General features: G+C 41.1%; 1 protein-coding gene across 8 annotated transcripts in view; it reads right to left on the reverse strand.

The window, feature by feature from the left end:
* Positions 1 to 18,174, reverse strand: part of STK31 (serine/threonine kinase 31) — an 84,856-nt gene that overhangs the window by 42,155 nt on the left and 24,527 nt on the right. For 7 of the 8 annotated variants that reach the window (XM_087892674.1, XM_034401840.2, XM_087892672.1 and 4 more), the window contains exons 8-11: positions 15,289 to 15,457; positions 14,107 to 14,222; positions 11,967 to 12,126; positions 2,222 to 2,344 (exon numbers count right to left, since the gene is read on the reverse strand). In XM_087892674.1, coding sequence (XP_087748800.1) covers positions 2,222 to 2,344; positions 11,967 to 12,126; positions 14,107 to 14,222; positions 15,289 to 15,457 — 568 coding nt within the window. The remainder of the gene's footprint in view (positions 1 to 2,221; positions 2,345 to 11,966; positions 12,127 to 14,106; positions 14,223 to 15,288; positions 15,458 to 18,174) is intronic. The other variant, XM_087892676.1, reaches the window with a different exon arrangement.

Here is an 18,174-nt window from a genome sequence, read left to right on the forward strand (position 1 = left end):
GTTTTCGCTGACAGAGGACTAGCATGACAAACTAAAAACAAAACAAAAGGAGAAATGTTTCCTCTTTTGCATTTGAGATGCAAGAACGTACAGTAAAAGAGAAAGGAAAAGAGGAAAGAGAAAGAGAAAGAAGGAAAGACGGGAAAGAGTGGAAAGAAGGGGAAAAAAGGAAGAGGGAAGGAAAAAGAAGGGAAGGGAGGGAAGGAGGAAGATTATAATGAGAGTGAGGGAAGGTCTCAGGAAAGTCCTGCCTTAGCACTTGGCCATCATATGTACCGCAACATGAATGTTGAGAGGGCTATGCCCACCATGGCCACACACCCCAGCCCTCCGAGGTCAAACACAACCCTGATGCGGTCCTCAATGAAATAGAGGACCACATCAGCTGGTGACATACCTGCTTTAAAGGGAATTATTAATAGGAAAAAATAAAAGAATTTGGTTCATTAGGTTTCAAGATTAACAAAGACATTAACACTAATAAGAGGTTATAAGATCAAACAATTGATGAATAAAACGGTTTTTAAGATTGAAAGTAGATATATGAGTATTAATATGGTAAATAATAATTGCATATAAGGTTTTATAAGACGTAAAAGAAAGAGAAGGCCTGGGATTATCCTATTTGAAATTGTATTTTGCAGCTTGCTATTTAGTTGGATGAAAAAGTGGATGTTGGTAGAAAAGATTTGGAGCTAAAAGGACATGGATGGTTTGAACATTTATAGTACAATAAAGCCAAGGTTTTCTCGAAGATTGTAAAAATCATTTTTTTAGATATGTCATTGTAGAAGAGTAGAGAAAAATACATGCATATGTGTTTATTTCTCTCTTCCTATTTGAGCCCTCTCCCTGAGTTCTTTATGCAGAATTGCTCATAAAATGCTTCACTCTGAAACAAGTGGAGGCGGAGAAGCAAGAACAGAGGAAATATGCATACTTCCGAAACAGCAGCCACTGCTGCCAGAAAAAAACCAAATAAAAAAAGCAATTTTCTTCACAAAGGCAGAAGGAAGAAAGCCAGCACAATATTGGGCAAGCCAGCACAATATTGGGCAAGCCAGCACAATATTGGGCAAGTGCTAGTACTTTACCTGCTGCCTATTAATAAAAAAGAAAATAACAGTAAAAGAAATCTGGGGCACGGGAGAATAAAGACAGACCAAGATGTGTAAAAATACAACTGTCGAACATAAGTGAATGGATAATATCACCATCATACTAATAATAGTACAGTAGCAATAGTAATATTAGTACTAGTATTATATAGCAGGGAATAGTAGTAGTAGAATATTGTACAGACATGTTTAGAGAACATTATATACTACAAATAGTAATAGAAACAAAAGGTGGTATAATAAGACAATTCACATAGAAACAACTCACACCTGCATGTTTGTATCTTTTACTTTTATATCTTGGGTATTCTTTTTCCAAAATAAAACCAACTCTTATAGTGAGATATAAAACCCCAAATATGTAGGGTCCAATGCTTTTGAAGGCTCTTTGGAATTTGAGTTAATCAAATTGTTTATTTATCTATATATTTTTCACATTTCTGCACTGCCAATCTCCCTCAAAGAGGGTGTGTACAATAAATTGGCTATAGTTTAAAAAGAACATATTATAGCCAAATATGGAATAAATATAAAGCTAGTCTATACTTGAAAATATCTTTGTGGATCTCAGCATAAGCAGCTTTTTGTAGAAGAGGAACAATAAGTAAACTCAAATGGCTAATTACTGTGATATATTATTGTTTTATGAATGGGAAAACATATATCTAACAGTACATTTAGAGAGCCTTTTCTTCCTCTTTTTTCTTAGCTTTAATTTCCTTTGCCTATTATTACTTGTTTTTGCATTACATAGCAGCTCTCAAACATGAACAGAATGTTTTCTATATACATACATATGCCTATTCTGATGTCATTCCTAAATACTATTTTGAATAGCATGACCTGCTCAGATTGCATAGACTGTTTAAAAGTAAAACACAATGGACATCTTGTCAATATTTCAGATTAGAAACAACAGCAACAGGCGGCTCTAAGACTACTTCAGAAGTTAATTTAAATATTAATGTTTGCAAAAAGAAATGTCAGAATGATCCCATGACTGTTTTAAGTTACTGTTTATGATAATTCAAAATTGCAATCTGATCTGGACAGCATCTCATAAACATAAAACAAAATAAGTACAATGCCACTTTGGACTCAACCTTCAACGTTTCTAAGCGCTCAGACAGAGGCAGATTATCCACTTCCACAATGAATTCTTCTACAGCTTTGTACAATTTATGTTGCAATTCATTCCTCTGGAGAATCAAGCTTTGTATTTCATCCTGTGCAGAAAAGAATGCACAATTGAGGTCTTCTTCAGTAGAGATACAGGTACTCCTCAATTTACAACCACAACTGGAACCAAAATTTCTGCTGCTAAGCAAATGAGGTTAAATAAGTTGTGCCCAAGCTTATAACCTTTTCTGCCACAATTGTTAAATAAACCACTGTAATTGTGAATCATGCAATCGCTAACCAAATATGGCTTCTCCCACTGACTTTGCTTATTAGAATCCATCTGCGAAGGTCACAAATTGCAATCTCATGATCCAAAGACAATGCAACCATCATAAATACATGCCATTTACCAAGAATCCAAATTTTGATTATATAACTTAGGGAACGCTATGACAATTTTAAGCCTGAGGACTATCACTTTAGTGCTGTTGTAACTTTGTTCAAAGTCACTAAATCACAAATGGTTCTAAATCAAGGACCTCCTGTATAGAACCACTCCAAATATAGGGCAACTCTAAATTTAGGCAGTTAATCATACCATGTGAAAATGAACTTAAGCACAAGAAGTGAAATCAGCCCTCTACGATGCATCCTGATCTACCTTCAGGTTTTTGTACAACCTAATACAGCACTGACATTGATCCAAGACATCAGTTTTCAGATACTGATGCAATAGCAAATGTTGTATCATGTACATGCTTACAAACCAGTACAGATGAAAGCAAAAGCAGTCAAATTCTCAATGCTTGCAATTAGACAAGTGAGCAACAGAAAAAACAGTTCTCAAGCAGTATGTTCTTTTTTTTTAATCTGCTGACATATAGCCAATGAAGTTATATGAAGAAAATATTCACATTAATTTGTTTATATACCTTTTTTATTTTTTTTAAAGAAAGCTATATTTATTATGTCAAATATTTCACCCTCACTTATGGACTTTTCCCAAGCTACTTTATAGGACCTTTTAAGACCAAAAACGTATGGTAGTTTCTACATGAATTTACACAGTTTTTCAATCTAGAGGCTGAACTTCGGGAGGGGGGAAACACAGAGAGAAATAGAACACCCAATCTCACACATTTAGTTGCAGGGAAGATTAATTTACTCTCTTGAAAACAGTTCAATAATTAATAGAATATCCTGTAAGTAATGGACATGCAATAAGCATAACAATCATATAAAATTAACAAGACCAATAATGTGAATGATAAAAAAGATACAGAAGTCTTGAATTCAATTTTCACTCGAATGAAAAATTTCCTGTCATTGGATCTACCAAATATAATAATCTTCCTGGATGTAATTACTAGAAACTGAGTTTAAATTTCTAGTGACTACATTTAGGAATTTAAATCCCTATTACCAGTAGTTACATCTAAGAAGCAAGCCTACAGTACTACAGCCTACAGGCAAGCCCCTGTATTTGCCTTTGCACGGCAACAGGATTCCGCCTTCGTCATGTACATTTGCTGTTGTCGCCAGCAAAGAGGGCTGGGGGAGAATGGCAGGGACAGATCTTGCAGGGCGGGGGCCATCCCCCCAAGCCTGGCCTTCCTTCTATCTCATCAGTGGGGCCAAGAGAAAGAAGGGGGTGGTGTGGGGAAGCGCTCTCCTCCCCCAGCTGAGTGGCAAGCACAAAAGCCCAGCGGGAGGGGGATAGCTGGCCTGGCAGAAGCACCCACATTGGCAAGTCGGACAGCGGGGAGGCCAGCCTGACTCTCGAAGCGGGACACTGTTCAGCACCTCCAGACGTGAGCTGCCGCCTTTGAAACGTGCCATGCTTTTGAGGAAACTGAGTAGCAATGGCTGGGACCGTGGCATGGGGTGATGGAGGCATCAGGGCTGCTCTCCCCCTCTTCAGCAAGCCGGTCCTGGATGAATGCAAAGAGTTACGGGCCAAGTGTCAAAGGTGCTAGGGGGAATCTGATGTCACTCCAACACGTTTCTAGCGCATGCTCCTCTGTCCCAAAGTGGTACTGAGTGGGGGGGTAGGGAGCAAAGGGAAGGGTAGAGGGACTTTTAGGAAGATAAGCCCAGGTGGCTTTTCTTTTGGCTTGGGGCAGGGGGAAGACCTAATAAAAATCCAATTTCCCCCAATAATTGGGGAAAATAAAGGCCCGGCAGTCCAGAGTCCAGAAAAGGGGGGTGGGGTCTGTTCATCGGACAGGATCAGAAAGCAAATCAGTCAAAATCGGGGTGGGAGGCTATTCAGAGAGGCATCTGCCTGGGTCTCTTCTTCCCTCCCCCTTTAAATTCCCCACCCTCCCGGCTTTCTTCCCTAGTCTTGTTTTAAGGGGAGGGAGAGGCAAGATGGGACAATAGTAGCTAAAAGGCTGTGAGGGGGAAGAGGATAGAGAACCCCCTCCATGGTATCAACCAGCTCTTTTGCCTCCCCACCTGCTTTGGAGCATTTTCTGTGGCGAAGCAAAGAGCCTTGGGTGGAGGCAATGGGCATAAAACGCAGCAGCTCCAGAATGCATCAAGTTCTCAGACTGGTAGCCCCCCCCCCTGCCCCGACCCTCTCTCTCTCTGTTCCCCAAGTCCAGAGGAGACTCCCCTCTGGGTTTCCTGGTTCTGAATGCTCTTTTTTTTTCTGGGTGGGGGGATGAGAGACATCCGTAAAATGTGTACTTAAATCTTGTGCCGGTGCAAAGTTCTGATTATTAAAGACGGGGATTGGTAAAAGATGCCATTCCTTTCCCAAGAACCCAGGGAAAGTGGAAAAAAAATAGGTGTGTGTGTGTGTGTGTGTGTGTGTAAATAACAGCCCAGGATAGCTTCAGCTACAAGCAACAGCTGCTGTTATTTTTGCTGAGAACTTCTAAGCTACACAGCATTCTTTAATAAATATTAATAATAACGAACCATAATATACAGGATTAAAGGAAGAAGAAATCAGAGGAGGGGGAAGGAAGGTGAAATCAGAGGAGGGGGAAGGAAGGAAGGTGAAATCAGAGGGGGTAAGGAAGGGGAAAGAGGGGCCAAGGGGGGCAAATAATTTAACAACCGGTTCTCTGCCCTAATGACCAGCTGTGTAAGCATGGCTGGAGTGGGGGGAGGTTATATGACTGGGTGGGAGTGAGTGATGCCACACCCACCTACTTTTTGTGGCTCCGTATTTTCATTTCTGTGGGAAATGGGTCCAAATGGCTCTTTTGAATGTTTAAGGTTGCTGACTCCTGTTCTAGTGGGTAAGATTAACAGGAAATTTTTCATTTGACTAGCACCTGTAAAAATCTTAAAACGTTCATTCTCTCTCTCTTTCATTCATTCACTCATTCTCTCTCTCTCATTCTCTCTCTCACACACACAAAGGTATTGCAGTCTAACAAATTCTCAAATTGTACTCCATTCAACTATCCAGTTGCTGATCAGTAGAGGGAAGAGAAAAGCTATAAAAATTTGCTAATAATGCCCTGCAAATTGCTTTCTCCTCTTCACAAAATCCATAATCAGTGACAGCTCTAACATGGAGCCAGTTTGGTTTAATGGTTAAGGACCAGAAACCAAGACACTGAACGTTGGACCTACCTTGAACGTCCCATCTATGTGCACTGCTAGAGAGTCCAAGCATGGGTTAATTTCAGTCTGTTATGACGTCACTGAGTTGGAATTTCTTTGGCCACGCCCTTCTTCTCCGGCCGAGCCTCAGTTTTTTCAACGAAACCGGAACCAAGAAAGATGCGATACATCTGAAGAACCGACCACTCCTGGACCCCAGACCGGTACAGGCCAGGGTGGGATTGGACTCTCTAGCAGTGCACATAGATGGAACGTTCAAAGTAAGTCCAACGTTCAATCTTCTGTGCACTGCTTGGAGAGTCCAAGCATGGGATATACCCATGCTAAAGTGATGTTGGGATGGAAGCAGGTTGGTCCAGGATCCCCTTGGCCAGCAGGACTCTCTGTAAAACACACCTCCCAAATGCTGCTTCAGCCGAAGCGTATTGATCCAACTTGTAGTTCCTCACGAACTCAGAAGGGGTAGCCCAAGTGGCCGCTCTGCAAATCTCCAAAATGGATGCTTGTGTAGCCCAGGCCGCCGTGGTGGCCGCACTGCGAGTAAGTAGACTGTGCCATAATACGTTGTGGTTCAGGACGAGCTTGTTGTTCATACGCTAAGGCAATGCATGCCTTGAGCCAACGTCCAATGGTGGATGGAGATACCTTCTTCCCCATCGAGGTGGGCTAGAAAGACATGAATAAAGCCTCCGTCCTTCGAAATGACGCGGTGCGCTTAATGTACCTCTTTAAGGCACGGTGTACATCCAACGTATGCCAGTGCTTTTCCCTTGGATGTTGTGGATTGGGGCAAAAGTCTGGCAGAATAACCTCCTGTGCCCTGTGGAACCAGGAATTTATTTTTGGCACAAATATAGGGTTCAATTGAAGAATAACTCTGCCCGAGTGAAAAATGCATAAATCCTGGCGCACTGAAAGTACAGCCAACTCCGATATTCGGCGTGCAGATGTGATCGCAACTAAGAACACAACCTTAAACGTAAACAGTCTAAGCATGGTAGTCAGTAGTGGTTCAAAAGGAGGCAAGGTGAGTGCCTGTAAAACCAAAGATAGGTCCCAGGTCAGGTACCTATGTACAGTTGGTGGTAATAAGTTGGCCGCACCCCTCAAAAAGCTACAAACCTTAGGATGGTGAGAGAGAGGGAAAGGTCCTTCGCCTGGCAAGATGGTAGCTAATGCTGCAACTTGGTGCCTGAGCTTATTGGTCGACAATTTCTTCGTCAGGCCCCGCTGTAGGAACTGTAGCACCTGTGGGACTGTGGCGGAGGTAGGAACTAAACCTACTGTGGTGCACCATCGACTGAAGGAAGCCCAGGTGGCATTGTAAATCCTGGTCGTAGACTGTTTCCTAGACGCAAGGATGGTAGAAATCACTTCCGGTGAGTAGTGTCCCTTCCTGAGGGTCTCCCGCTCAAGCGCCAAGCGGCCAACTTGAGCCACTGGGGGTCTGGATGTTGAAGGGCCCCTTGGCTGAGGGAGACCTTGTGCAATGGCAATATCCATGGAGGTGCTTTTGACAGTGACATCAGGTCCGTGAACCAGGGACGCCTCGGCCAATGCAGGGCCACTAACAGCACCTCCGTCTCCTCCTCCAGAATCTTCTGGATCATCTCTGGAGAAGAGGAATGGGAGGAAAGGCATATAGAAGGTCGGGAGGCCACGGACAACGTAGGGTGTCGAACCCCTCTACTGTTGGAGTCCAAAATTGGGTGAAGAACAGAGCCAGGTGAGTGTTCTTAGGTGTAGCAAACAAGTCCAAGACCGGATCAAACTGTGATGAGATGAAACAAGTCCGGATGAAGATGCCATTCTGACTGGTCTATTGTCATTCAACTCAACCAGTCTGCTGTGGAATTGGATGCCCCGGTGATGTATTCCGCCCGCAAGGACAGAAGATGTCGTTCCGCCCAGAGACACAATTTCTTCGCCTCACACATTAGGAGTTTGGAGCGGGTCCCCCCTTGGCGGTTGATATGTGCCCTGGCCGTGACATTGTCTGTTAACAGAAGAACGTGCTGATTCGCCAACTTGGTTTGAAAATGACGGAACACCAGATGGGCCGCTCTCAGCTCCAGTCAATTGATATCATTGTGTAGCTCTCGCTGAGACCATCTTCCTTGAGTCACCTGGGTCCCCAAGTGTGCTCCCCAGCCGAAGAGACTTGCATCCGATGTCAGGATCAGTCTGGGAGGATCTCGAAATAGGCAGCCTCCTTCCATAGCCTTCGACTTCCACCAATCCAGGGATTGCCGTACCTATAGAGGAACTCTTGATTCTGCACAGTGAGTTGCTGCGCCCTGACCTCTGACTGGGAAGAAGGAGCCACTGCAGGGGCCTGGAGTGCAGACGAGCCCAGAGAACTATAGCTAAGCAGGAAATCGTTTTCTCTAACAGCTGGGAAAGAGTCAGTAAGGACACTGAAACTGACAATTGCACCTGTTGAACTAAGTCTTTTATGCTTTCCTGTCGGTCTGGAGACAGAAACACTTGAGATAACTGCGTATCTATCACCGCCCCCAGATGAGCAAGCCTGGTGGATGGTGTCAAATGGTTTTTCTCCCAATTTACTGAAAAGCTGTGATCCTGAAGTGCCTGCAGATCAAGTTGCACCTGCCTGAGCGACGATGACTGAATCAGCACATTGTCCAGATAACACTGTAGGCGAATAGGGTGTGCTCACATCCAGCAATTTGGTGAAGGTGCGTGGGGCTGAGGAGAGGCCAAACGGAAGTGCCCGATATTGCCAGTGGTGTCCTGCAAATGCAAATCTGAGAAACCTCCTGTGAGACTCCCTTATGGCCCATAAGTTATGGGGACATGAAGGTATGCCTCCTTGAGATCTATTGATATTAGATAATCTCACTGACAGAGGCAACTCAGAATTGAATGAAGAGATTGCATTTTGAATCTCTTGTAATTTATGTGAACATTGAGGTCCTTGAAATTCAGTATAGCTTTTTGGCCACCCGAAGTCTTGGGAACTAGAAAGAGTATGGAATAAAACTCCAAACCCCTTTGTCCAATTGGTACCGGTTCAATGGCTGAGATATCCAGCAGGTGTTGAATCTCGGCCTCCATCATGGCCTTTTTGATGGGTTCTCTGGGAACAGGGCACTGAAGAAATCGAAAAGAGGGTCTGGAGCAAAATTCTAAGGTCAGACCTAGGGCAATTGTTTGTAAGACCAACGTGTCCGTGGTGGTATCCCGTCACTGGTTGGCAAACCTCTGTAGTCTGCCGCCAATCGGGATTTGAGCCCATGAGTCATTTGGAACGGCGGTAGGAGCGTCCCCCTGTAAGGCCGCCTTGACTGCGATTGTCGAGATCTGTCTCAAAATCTGATCTATCTTGCGGTCTGTCCCCCCCCAGGGAAGTATTGCCTGTGATACTGGGAGGCGGGGAATCCCACCTCCATGGTCCGAAAGGACTGCCTACAGAAATAAGGGGTAGACCGTCTATCAGTTCTCCTAGGCTGCTGAGGAAGAACCTTCTAGGATGGGATCTAGAGCTTCTCCAAACAGCTGGCTTCCCTTAAAGGGTGCTGCAGCCAAGCGCCACTTGGACTTCGTGTCTGCTTGCCACTGGCGCAGCCATAATAAACATCTGGATGCAACATTAGACACTAGGGCTCTAGAGGCAAACTTTGCCACAGCAATAATAGCATTAGCTGTGTACTCAGTTGCAGCTATTAGTTTGCTGATGTTCTGTTGTAGACGTACATCCTCTGGAGAGATCCTGGCCTGCATCTGTTTTAGCCATAAAAGTTAGACATTCTAGACATGAAAGAGGTGCTGTGGCGGTCCTAACTGCCCAAGCCGCTGACTGATCAGTTTTGTGTGCAGCCAAATCTGCCTTCCTATCCTCAGCCTTCAATCCTTCAGCAGTATCAGAAGGGAGAATTGCAGATGAAGCCAAATTAGTCAAGGGAGGATCAACTGTGGGAATCTGAAGAAGTTCCTCCAGTTCCTTCTCCACAGTATACATCTTTTTGTCCATGCCACTAGGTGCAGGAATCGAAAGAGGTTGAGCCCATTGCCTCTGAATTACATCTACAAAGAATTTTGGGGAGGGAATAACTTCCTGCATAGTAACCCGCTCTGTAAAGAGACTGGCACAAAGATCCTGAGATTCTCCAGCCTCAATGGTGGATCTCTTCATCTGACCCATATTAGCAGTCATTTTTGGTTTGAGTAGTAATGTCTTGAAGAGATGGGGATGAAATAAACCAGAGTAAGAAGACTTGTCCTGAGCAAGCCCTTCATCCCCAGACATTTCAAAGTCACCTAATTCTTCCTCTCCTTCCAGTGAGCCTCGCTGTGAAGTGATGGAGATGCATGGCATGACCCCGCCCTATATTCTCTGTGCCTATGTGAATGTTGATGCATAGGATCTGATCTGGAAGGCTCTGGATGTAAAGGAGCCAAAATTCCCCTTTGTTTAAGGACCTCATCAATACCTTGGGTAATGGTCTGAACAATGGCAAAACATAAGTCTGAGGATAAGGATTGCTAAGTCACCTCTAAGGGGTGCAAGCCCGCTGCTGTGGGTGTAAACGTGGCTGATGGTGCACAACGCTGCCTGCCAGGCACCTGAGAAGAATCAGAGGGGGGCTGAGGAGAGTCAGGTATAAAACCTTCCTGAAAGGGAACTGCCTGAAAGCCATGTGATCCCATAGGTACAGTGGGAGACCAGTTAGGCTGATCCTCCTGAACTTCTTGCAGTTGCACTTCTTAAGATACAGGATTAGAAGTCTCCCCCATATTCTTAGACCCCCTCAGGGGATTTAAAAGCTGCAGCTTGTCGCTGAGCCTTTGCAAAATGCTTTTCTAAGGCTTTTTGTCTCCTCAGTGCATCTTTCTCAGCAGCCACAGTTGAGGATTTGGAAGATTTGGCTTGAGTGAGAACAGAAGCCTTGCTAGATCTTAATCTGGGCTTTTTAAGGACAGAACAATCAGCCTGATATTGCGAATCTTCAGAATCACTGCTATTAGTCATATCTAATCTTGAAAACAGGCTTTAGAACCCCCAAGAGAATAAAAGCTGAAAGACTTACTCACTGCGCAGATCAGAGTTCAAATCACGCCCAAACCAGCAAAATGGTTTGTTAGCCTATGATTACAAGTAGCAGCAATAATGACCAGACACGTCAGGTGTTAGCAGGGCTTGCTCCCAGCAACGTGGCAATCAATCACTCAAATAACGCTTTATAAACAGGAGAAACAGTTTTTACTTGCGTGGCCATGATTTTCTGTGATGGTCAGGCCTCTGGAGAAGGACCCTTGCTCCCAATACTGCCCAGCTGGTCAATTTTTCCAGAAATTTGCTGCGGTGTGTGCTGCTACCAAATGGCCGCCGCCCACAAAATGGCGGCTACTGACCCCATGATCAACGCGCTTCCCTCCGGCCTGCTGCTCTCCAGCAGCTCTCAAAATGCAGAGAAACTGAAGCCTCGGACTTCCCTAGTGCCCACGATGCCTTCCAGATGGCCAGGGATGAATCCCAGCGCGATCTGTGCGACCCGGTAATGGCGGCCACCCCAGCGATTGAAACGTTGTTTGCAGGGTCTGCAGCGCTAATCACTCTCTGTGCTCCGTTTTCACCACTCCCAATTCAATTTAGAGGCTCTAATTACATTAATTTGAAAGTAAGTCAAAAATAGCCAATTTCCTAATTTTTATTTAATTTATTTTAAGGAACCAACTCAAACAAGTCTTTCATTCAGACTGAGTTGAAAAAACTGGGGCTCGGTCGGAGAAGGAGGGCGTGGCCAAAGAAATTCCAACTCAGTAACATCATAACATACTGAAATTAAGTGCACAGGAGATTTATGAATTCTAGTCCTGCCTTAGGCATGAAAGCCAGCTGGATAATTTTCAGCCAATTACACTCTCTCAGCCCAACTCAACTCACAGGGTTGTTGTGGAAAAATAGGAATATTATGGATGTTCACCGTCTTGAGTTACTTATAAAGTAGGATAAAAAACGAATAAATAAATATGGATACATCACATATTAGCAAAATATGATCACATTTTAAATCCTTGGTGATCCTTTTGCTAACAAGCATAAGCAACTACATCAACAAAATTTAAGAAACGTCATCAGAGCTTATGATTTGCCATAAAATGGTATGATATGTCACCTACCACATCTTTGCAGTGGCGTATTTCTTGCTGGTAGTTATTATAATCTGCCCATAACTTTTCCAGTGTTTCCATGGACTGAGGGACTACAAGCTGCTCTTTGGTAACTCTATTTGCGGTTTCTAAAAGATCTTCTCCCAAATGAGCTGCTGCATGATTTTGCCTGAATAATATTTAAAAATGAACATTTATAATACTATATAATTAAGGTCCATTATATAATTAAGATCCATTGCTATGTATCTCTTGCAGCTATTTTTACTCAATAAAATATGTCCCAATATTACAAGTATAATTGATTCTATCTGACGTACAATAAAAGAATACACAAGAACATTAAATCTTTCATGTAGGAATACTATTATCAGAGACATAACGAAACAATATGCTTAGGTAATTGTACTCTTTAAAAGATAAAGCAATAGTATTTATCAGGGAAGTATGAAGTTTATCCCCAGACTATGCTCAGTCTTTGAACCCCCTTGTTCCTTTCTCATTCCCCGGCCTTTCTTCCTTCCTGCACCTCCCCATCAGGTTGCCTGCTGCTATATTTCCCTTCATTTCTTTCCTTCACCCTAGCCTACCCTCCTTCCTGTTTCCTCACCAACTGCGAAGCTGCTAACCTCTATTCTGCTTTTTATACCTTCTTGTATTTCCTCCCTACTTACCTCTTCTATTCCAACTTTTTTGTCTCACTTTCTCGCTCTTTCTAGCCTATTCCACTTTCTCTGCCTCCTGAAACATTATCCTTTTTCTTCACAGCTGTTCAAACGTTTCACTATGCCAAATAACTAGTGGAATCAGGGGAGGGAGGGATCAATGAAATCAAGATGGTAGCCAGAACACTGACTTTCTACAGAAGTTGGTACTATGATCTACCTTTCTATCATCAAACACATTGATTTAAATATTGTACATAATTACATTTTTATGTGTGTTAGGTAAATCCTGCTATTTGACATTGTGTGAAAAAACAGGTTTTTCTGCAGAGAGATCAGAAAAGACTTTTATGGAACTGCTGGGTTTCCAAGACAGTTTAAATAACTTCAGAGAATTTATTTTAAACAAGGAAGTTTAAACGGTCCACTGGTCTTTGAGATAATCTGTTCTTGAATTGTCAAATATTGCACATACCTACTGAGGTCTCTAACCATTACTGAAAGTAAGATGCCATTCTACTCAATTAACTGGGCCAATGCAGGTTGTCCTTGACTTATGACATAATGAAGCCTGAAATTTCTGTCATATGTCATGATGGTTGTAATTTAAGGCACCCATTTAACCAAAGCAATTTTACAACCTTTTTGCAGTTATTAAGGGAATGCAGCTCTTGTAACAAAAGCTGAGGTGGTTAAGCAAACTCATTGTCCGCAATGAGTATTTTTTTGCAAGAAACTAGAAGTAAAACTTTTTTCCAACAAAAAATATAAATCAGTCACATAGCTGCAAATGGCCATAAATATGGACCAGTTGCCAAGCGCCTAACTGTTCGGGAGTTGACAGTGATCATATGATCAGGAGAGGGGTGAGAGGCCATCATAAGTACCTTTTGGGAAGTCAACTGTAACGTCAAGGATTATCTGTAGCTATTTTTAGTATCACCCTGATCAATGTAACTTGAAACACATTACAATCTTTTACTTATATATGAATTCAGCTAATGTGACAGTAAAAATGGGTTCATGGTTGTCTGCATGCACTTATATAGTGCTTCTGGAAACCAGTACAAGATTCCTGGATGCTACCCTTGGCTTTCCAAAATTAAACAAATCTGCTTTAGAAACAAATGGACAAAAATCCCAAAATATGCAAGACATCTAAATCTCGTAAGATGTCCATGTTTTCCATGAGAACTCTTGAGATTTCAGCTGGGAACAGGCAAAATCATGAAACTGAAATGGCAGAAAACTTGTGAAATGTTGTTAATTTTCACTTTTTAATTATTTTTTGTTGACTGAAATATCTCAAATTATTTCTCTCAATAACCCCCACCTTATTTTGCTATGTCTATTTCATATAAACTATGCTTAAATAAATCATAGGTTATCATAAGAGTAAATCAATGTTTGAAAAAATATCCAGGATTATTACTTACATCAATTAAAAATTATCCTTTACAAATATAGTCTGGAAACATGCATACCTCATTTCTTTCAATTTTTCGAAGCTGATAGCCAATTTTCTCATTGTAGTTCCTACATAAGTGAGCAGCCTATTTTCCATACAATCAAGGCTTTCCTTGGAAGCTTTCTTCTCTTTCTGCATTGGATATACCAATGAAAGCATTAGCCTACCAATACTGCTTCTTATAGGCTATCAATCTTTCACTGAAGAACTGAACAGGATTAAGTAGATCTTAGTCCTTAGTACCTAGATTTTTGCTTCAGGCAGTTTAAAATCACAAAGGAAAATAGTACTAGAATAAATATTTTAAGTGGAAATGGTGGAGATGAAAAGCCAATATAACCAAAGGGTAGTTAGCCTTTCAGCAGACAAGGGACACACTTATTACTACTAAAGGAAGGCAAAGCATGATAAAAGCAAATTGAATGAAGCCGTGTTACACATCTGGGCAAGGCAACATTTTCCCAATAGAAGATGAATTTCAGTTTGGTTTTAAGACCATGATAAGCAGAGATGGGATTCACTTACCTTCCCTACCGGTTCGCAAATGTGAGCTCGCTTCGCTGGCAAGCACCATCTATGCACACGTGCATAGCCTTCCGCGCATGCTCAATACTCAAGCATTACGTCAGGGCGGGAGGGCAGAGCCTCTTGCAGTCACAACTACCGGTTCACCAGAACCAGACTGAACTGGCAGAATCCCACCTCTGATGATAAGCCTGTATTATAGCTTATATTTTGGGGGGGTTCTGCCTCAAATGATGAACAATGTCTCTAATTTTTAGCAATCATAGCCAGAAGGGCTTGGTTACAAGTGATTGTGGACTAACTATTCTTGAGCTAAAGGATACCAGGCTAACAAATTAAGACTGTAAAGAATTGCTTATATTAACTGGAACACTATTGTCTCAGGTACCTTCCTTTATACCCATTACATTTAACCAGGCCGACAGAATCTACTGACAAAAGTTAAACACATTAAAGAAAGAACATCTAGATCAGTGTTTCTTATAATAGTGTTGGATGGGAATTCTTGAAGTCTCTACTTCTTAAATTGACAAAGTCTAAGAAACACTGACCTAGATCATCAAGCACCCACCTTCACTTTTTCCACTAAGGAGGAAGGAAGAATTTTCTACATCATTATTGTAAGATTGACAATTACATAATTATGGATGTAGCGCCATTCTATTTATCCTACCTCCATATCAGATGCCAGTTTCTGTAGTGCCGATTCCAGTATTTCACACCGATGGGAAAGAACAGAGTTTTCTTTTTTGAAAGTCCCATTTTCTTCTTTTAGTTTCTTAATCTCTTCAACTAACCTCTGATCCTCTCTTACCTTTTCCAGGGTAACATCTGGCATCCTTCTAAAATCACAAATTACCATTCTATTATTATTGGAACACACAAGGAAGATTCATTGAAAGAATTTTAGAGGTGTGTTTTAAAGAACTATGTGTCCAAACCTATCAAGGACATCTTTACTAGCTGCTAATTAATTTATCATTGATGTAACAAACCTGAGTAAAACAACAGCATATTTTATGGCTCTGCTTCCTAAGAAAGTAAGGATATGTTTTCCAGTATGTTCTACTCCACTGCTAAGCTACAAAAACTCTGAAAGACTATATGCATTATTCCAAATGGGTTCAAAAAGTCACATCACACATTAACACTTGAATGGTAATTAAGCTTCATATTCAATTCCTAAAATGTGTGCCACATCCTTATTTTTTTATTGACAATGTGTTGTCTTTTGAGACTTTTTTAACCTTTCAAGTAAAAAGACCTACAACTTTAGGATTACCTGTTATTTGACCATCCAAATACCTGATTCTGTTTAGCTTTTTCAAGATCACTTAGATACTATGACCAGTTGTAATCAAAACAAACACATAGCTGTCTTTCTTTTTGCTTGTTCTGTAACTATTTGTTCAAATCCATAGTCAATGTTAGCTGCTTTACATGGGTCAGAATCAAAGAGTCTACAGGGCCCCACCAAAGCATCATAGTGTTGTACATTTTGTACATTTTTCATGAAATCGCACATACATACAAAGACATGGAGCTTATTTTAAGACATCTCTTCGAACATGTATTTATTGTGACTATGCAACACAAATACTAGGGCATCCAAACATGTGCTTCCAATTCTAAAATAATAAGTTATTTGGGCTGAGACACTTTGGAGCTAGTAGGGGAACGAATACAGCATCTGCAACATTTTAAAGTAGTCATCTTTTTCCATCCCGAGCTATTATGCTGTTTTTATGTGGTTTTAACACAATGTATGATTTTGGCCATTATGCTTTATAAGCAATGGTTTACAGCTTTACATTGGCTAACTTTCACATTTTTTAATACTAGACAACATTTCTGGTTTACTGTTGTAAAAATGAAAAATGGGATCTCTGAAAAGATAACCTGGACTTTTCACACCCAAACAGAGAAAATATAACATTTTGCTAATCAATTAACGAAGATATATAGGAAGCACACAGTAGCAATGGGGAACTTCAACTATTCTGACATCAACTGGGAGATAAACTGTGCACCTAGTGGAAGATCAAAGTGATTCCTGACAAATCCAGCAGGCAATTTTGTCTTCCAAAAGGTAGAAAAGAGAATTAGAAGGTCAGCCATACTGGACTTAATTCTCAGTAAGATATGAAATGATAGAAGGCAAAGTTACAGGAAGCTTGAGGGGAGTAACCATGCAATATTGGAATTCAACATTATGCAAACACAAGCAATAGAACAAAGCCAAACTAGAGTCTTGGACTTCAAGAGTATTTCAATAAACTTAGAGCTTGAGAAGAATTCCATGAAAACAACCCAAGAAGCTTGGGAAACTATTTTGGGAAAAAACAGTTCAACCTCAAAGAAAATACTGTAAAATGCAGAATAGGAATAAAATTGAAATTGAATTTTGAACAAAATTATTTGGAAACTTTAAATAATCAGAGAAATTGCCCCGATTGGTTAAAGGATCAGAAAGAAAGAAATAGATCCTTTCTTTTTCTAACTTTAAGAAAATTAAAGAGAATGGACAATAAGTTTTAAAACAGAAAAAAGGAAAAAAGAAGTGAGAAGAGCTGTTTAAATTTGAACTGGACTATAAAATTATTCTGATATTTTTACAAGCTAAAAAGAAATAGAGAAGCCAAGTAAGATTGTTGATGTAGATTGAAACAAAATGGACACTTGTTTGACATTTGGTAATTGTGGATTGCAGAGACACCTTCAGGAGTAAAAAGGAAAAAATGCAACTTGGTCTTTGTTTTGGAAAAGTGTGAACTTTACAGATAAGAGCTGTAAGAACTTTTGGGGGAGGATTTCTTTGTCTGCAAGCAGCTTGACTTGGAACATTGCATCTAGTTTTGGTTGTCACTATATAAAAACAACATTGAGACGCTAAAAAGAGTGCAGAGAAGAGGCTAAAACATACGAAGAACGATTGCAAGAATTGTCTAAGTCTAGATTAATGAAAAGGACTAGAGGTGATATGATAGCAGTGTTCCAATATCTAAGGGGCTGCCACAAAGAGGAGGTGCATTCTATTCTCCAAAGCACCGGAAGGTAGAACAAGAAGCAATGGACAGAAACTAATTAAGGCAAGAACCAACCTAGAATTTAGGAGAAATTTCCTGACAGAACAATAAATCAGTGGAATGTCTCCAGAAGTTGCGCGTGCTCTAAAACTGGCAATTTTTAAAAATAGATTGGATAACCATTTGTCTGAGGTGGGATAGGGTTTGAGAAGGGATTGACTAGAATACCTGCAAGGTCCTTTCCGACTGTTATTTTGTTATTCTGAAGATTTACGAAGTGTTGAAATTAAATTAAAATATGAATATATTATATATTGTATGATTCAATGGGCAAACAATTTTGGTTATAGTGCTTGAGCAGTGGGTAAATATGTGGAATGAAGGGCTGAAATTTATGCTGAACTAAAACCTTAAAGAAAAATCTACAAAATGATATACTACTGATATTTATGGAAAAATGACAAAGATGTATAAAGATGTTTCAAATATTTGCTGGAAATGTAATTGTAAGGAAAATACTTTTTATCATATCT

This window comes from Pantherophis guttatus, chromosome 4, assembly GCF_059756535.1.
Source record: "Pantherophis guttatus breed Tessera chromosome 4, ASM5975653v1, whole genome shotgun sequence".
Lineage (NCBI taxonomy): Eukaryota > Metazoa > Chordata > Lepidosauria > Squamata > Colubridae > Pantherophis > Pantherophis guttatus.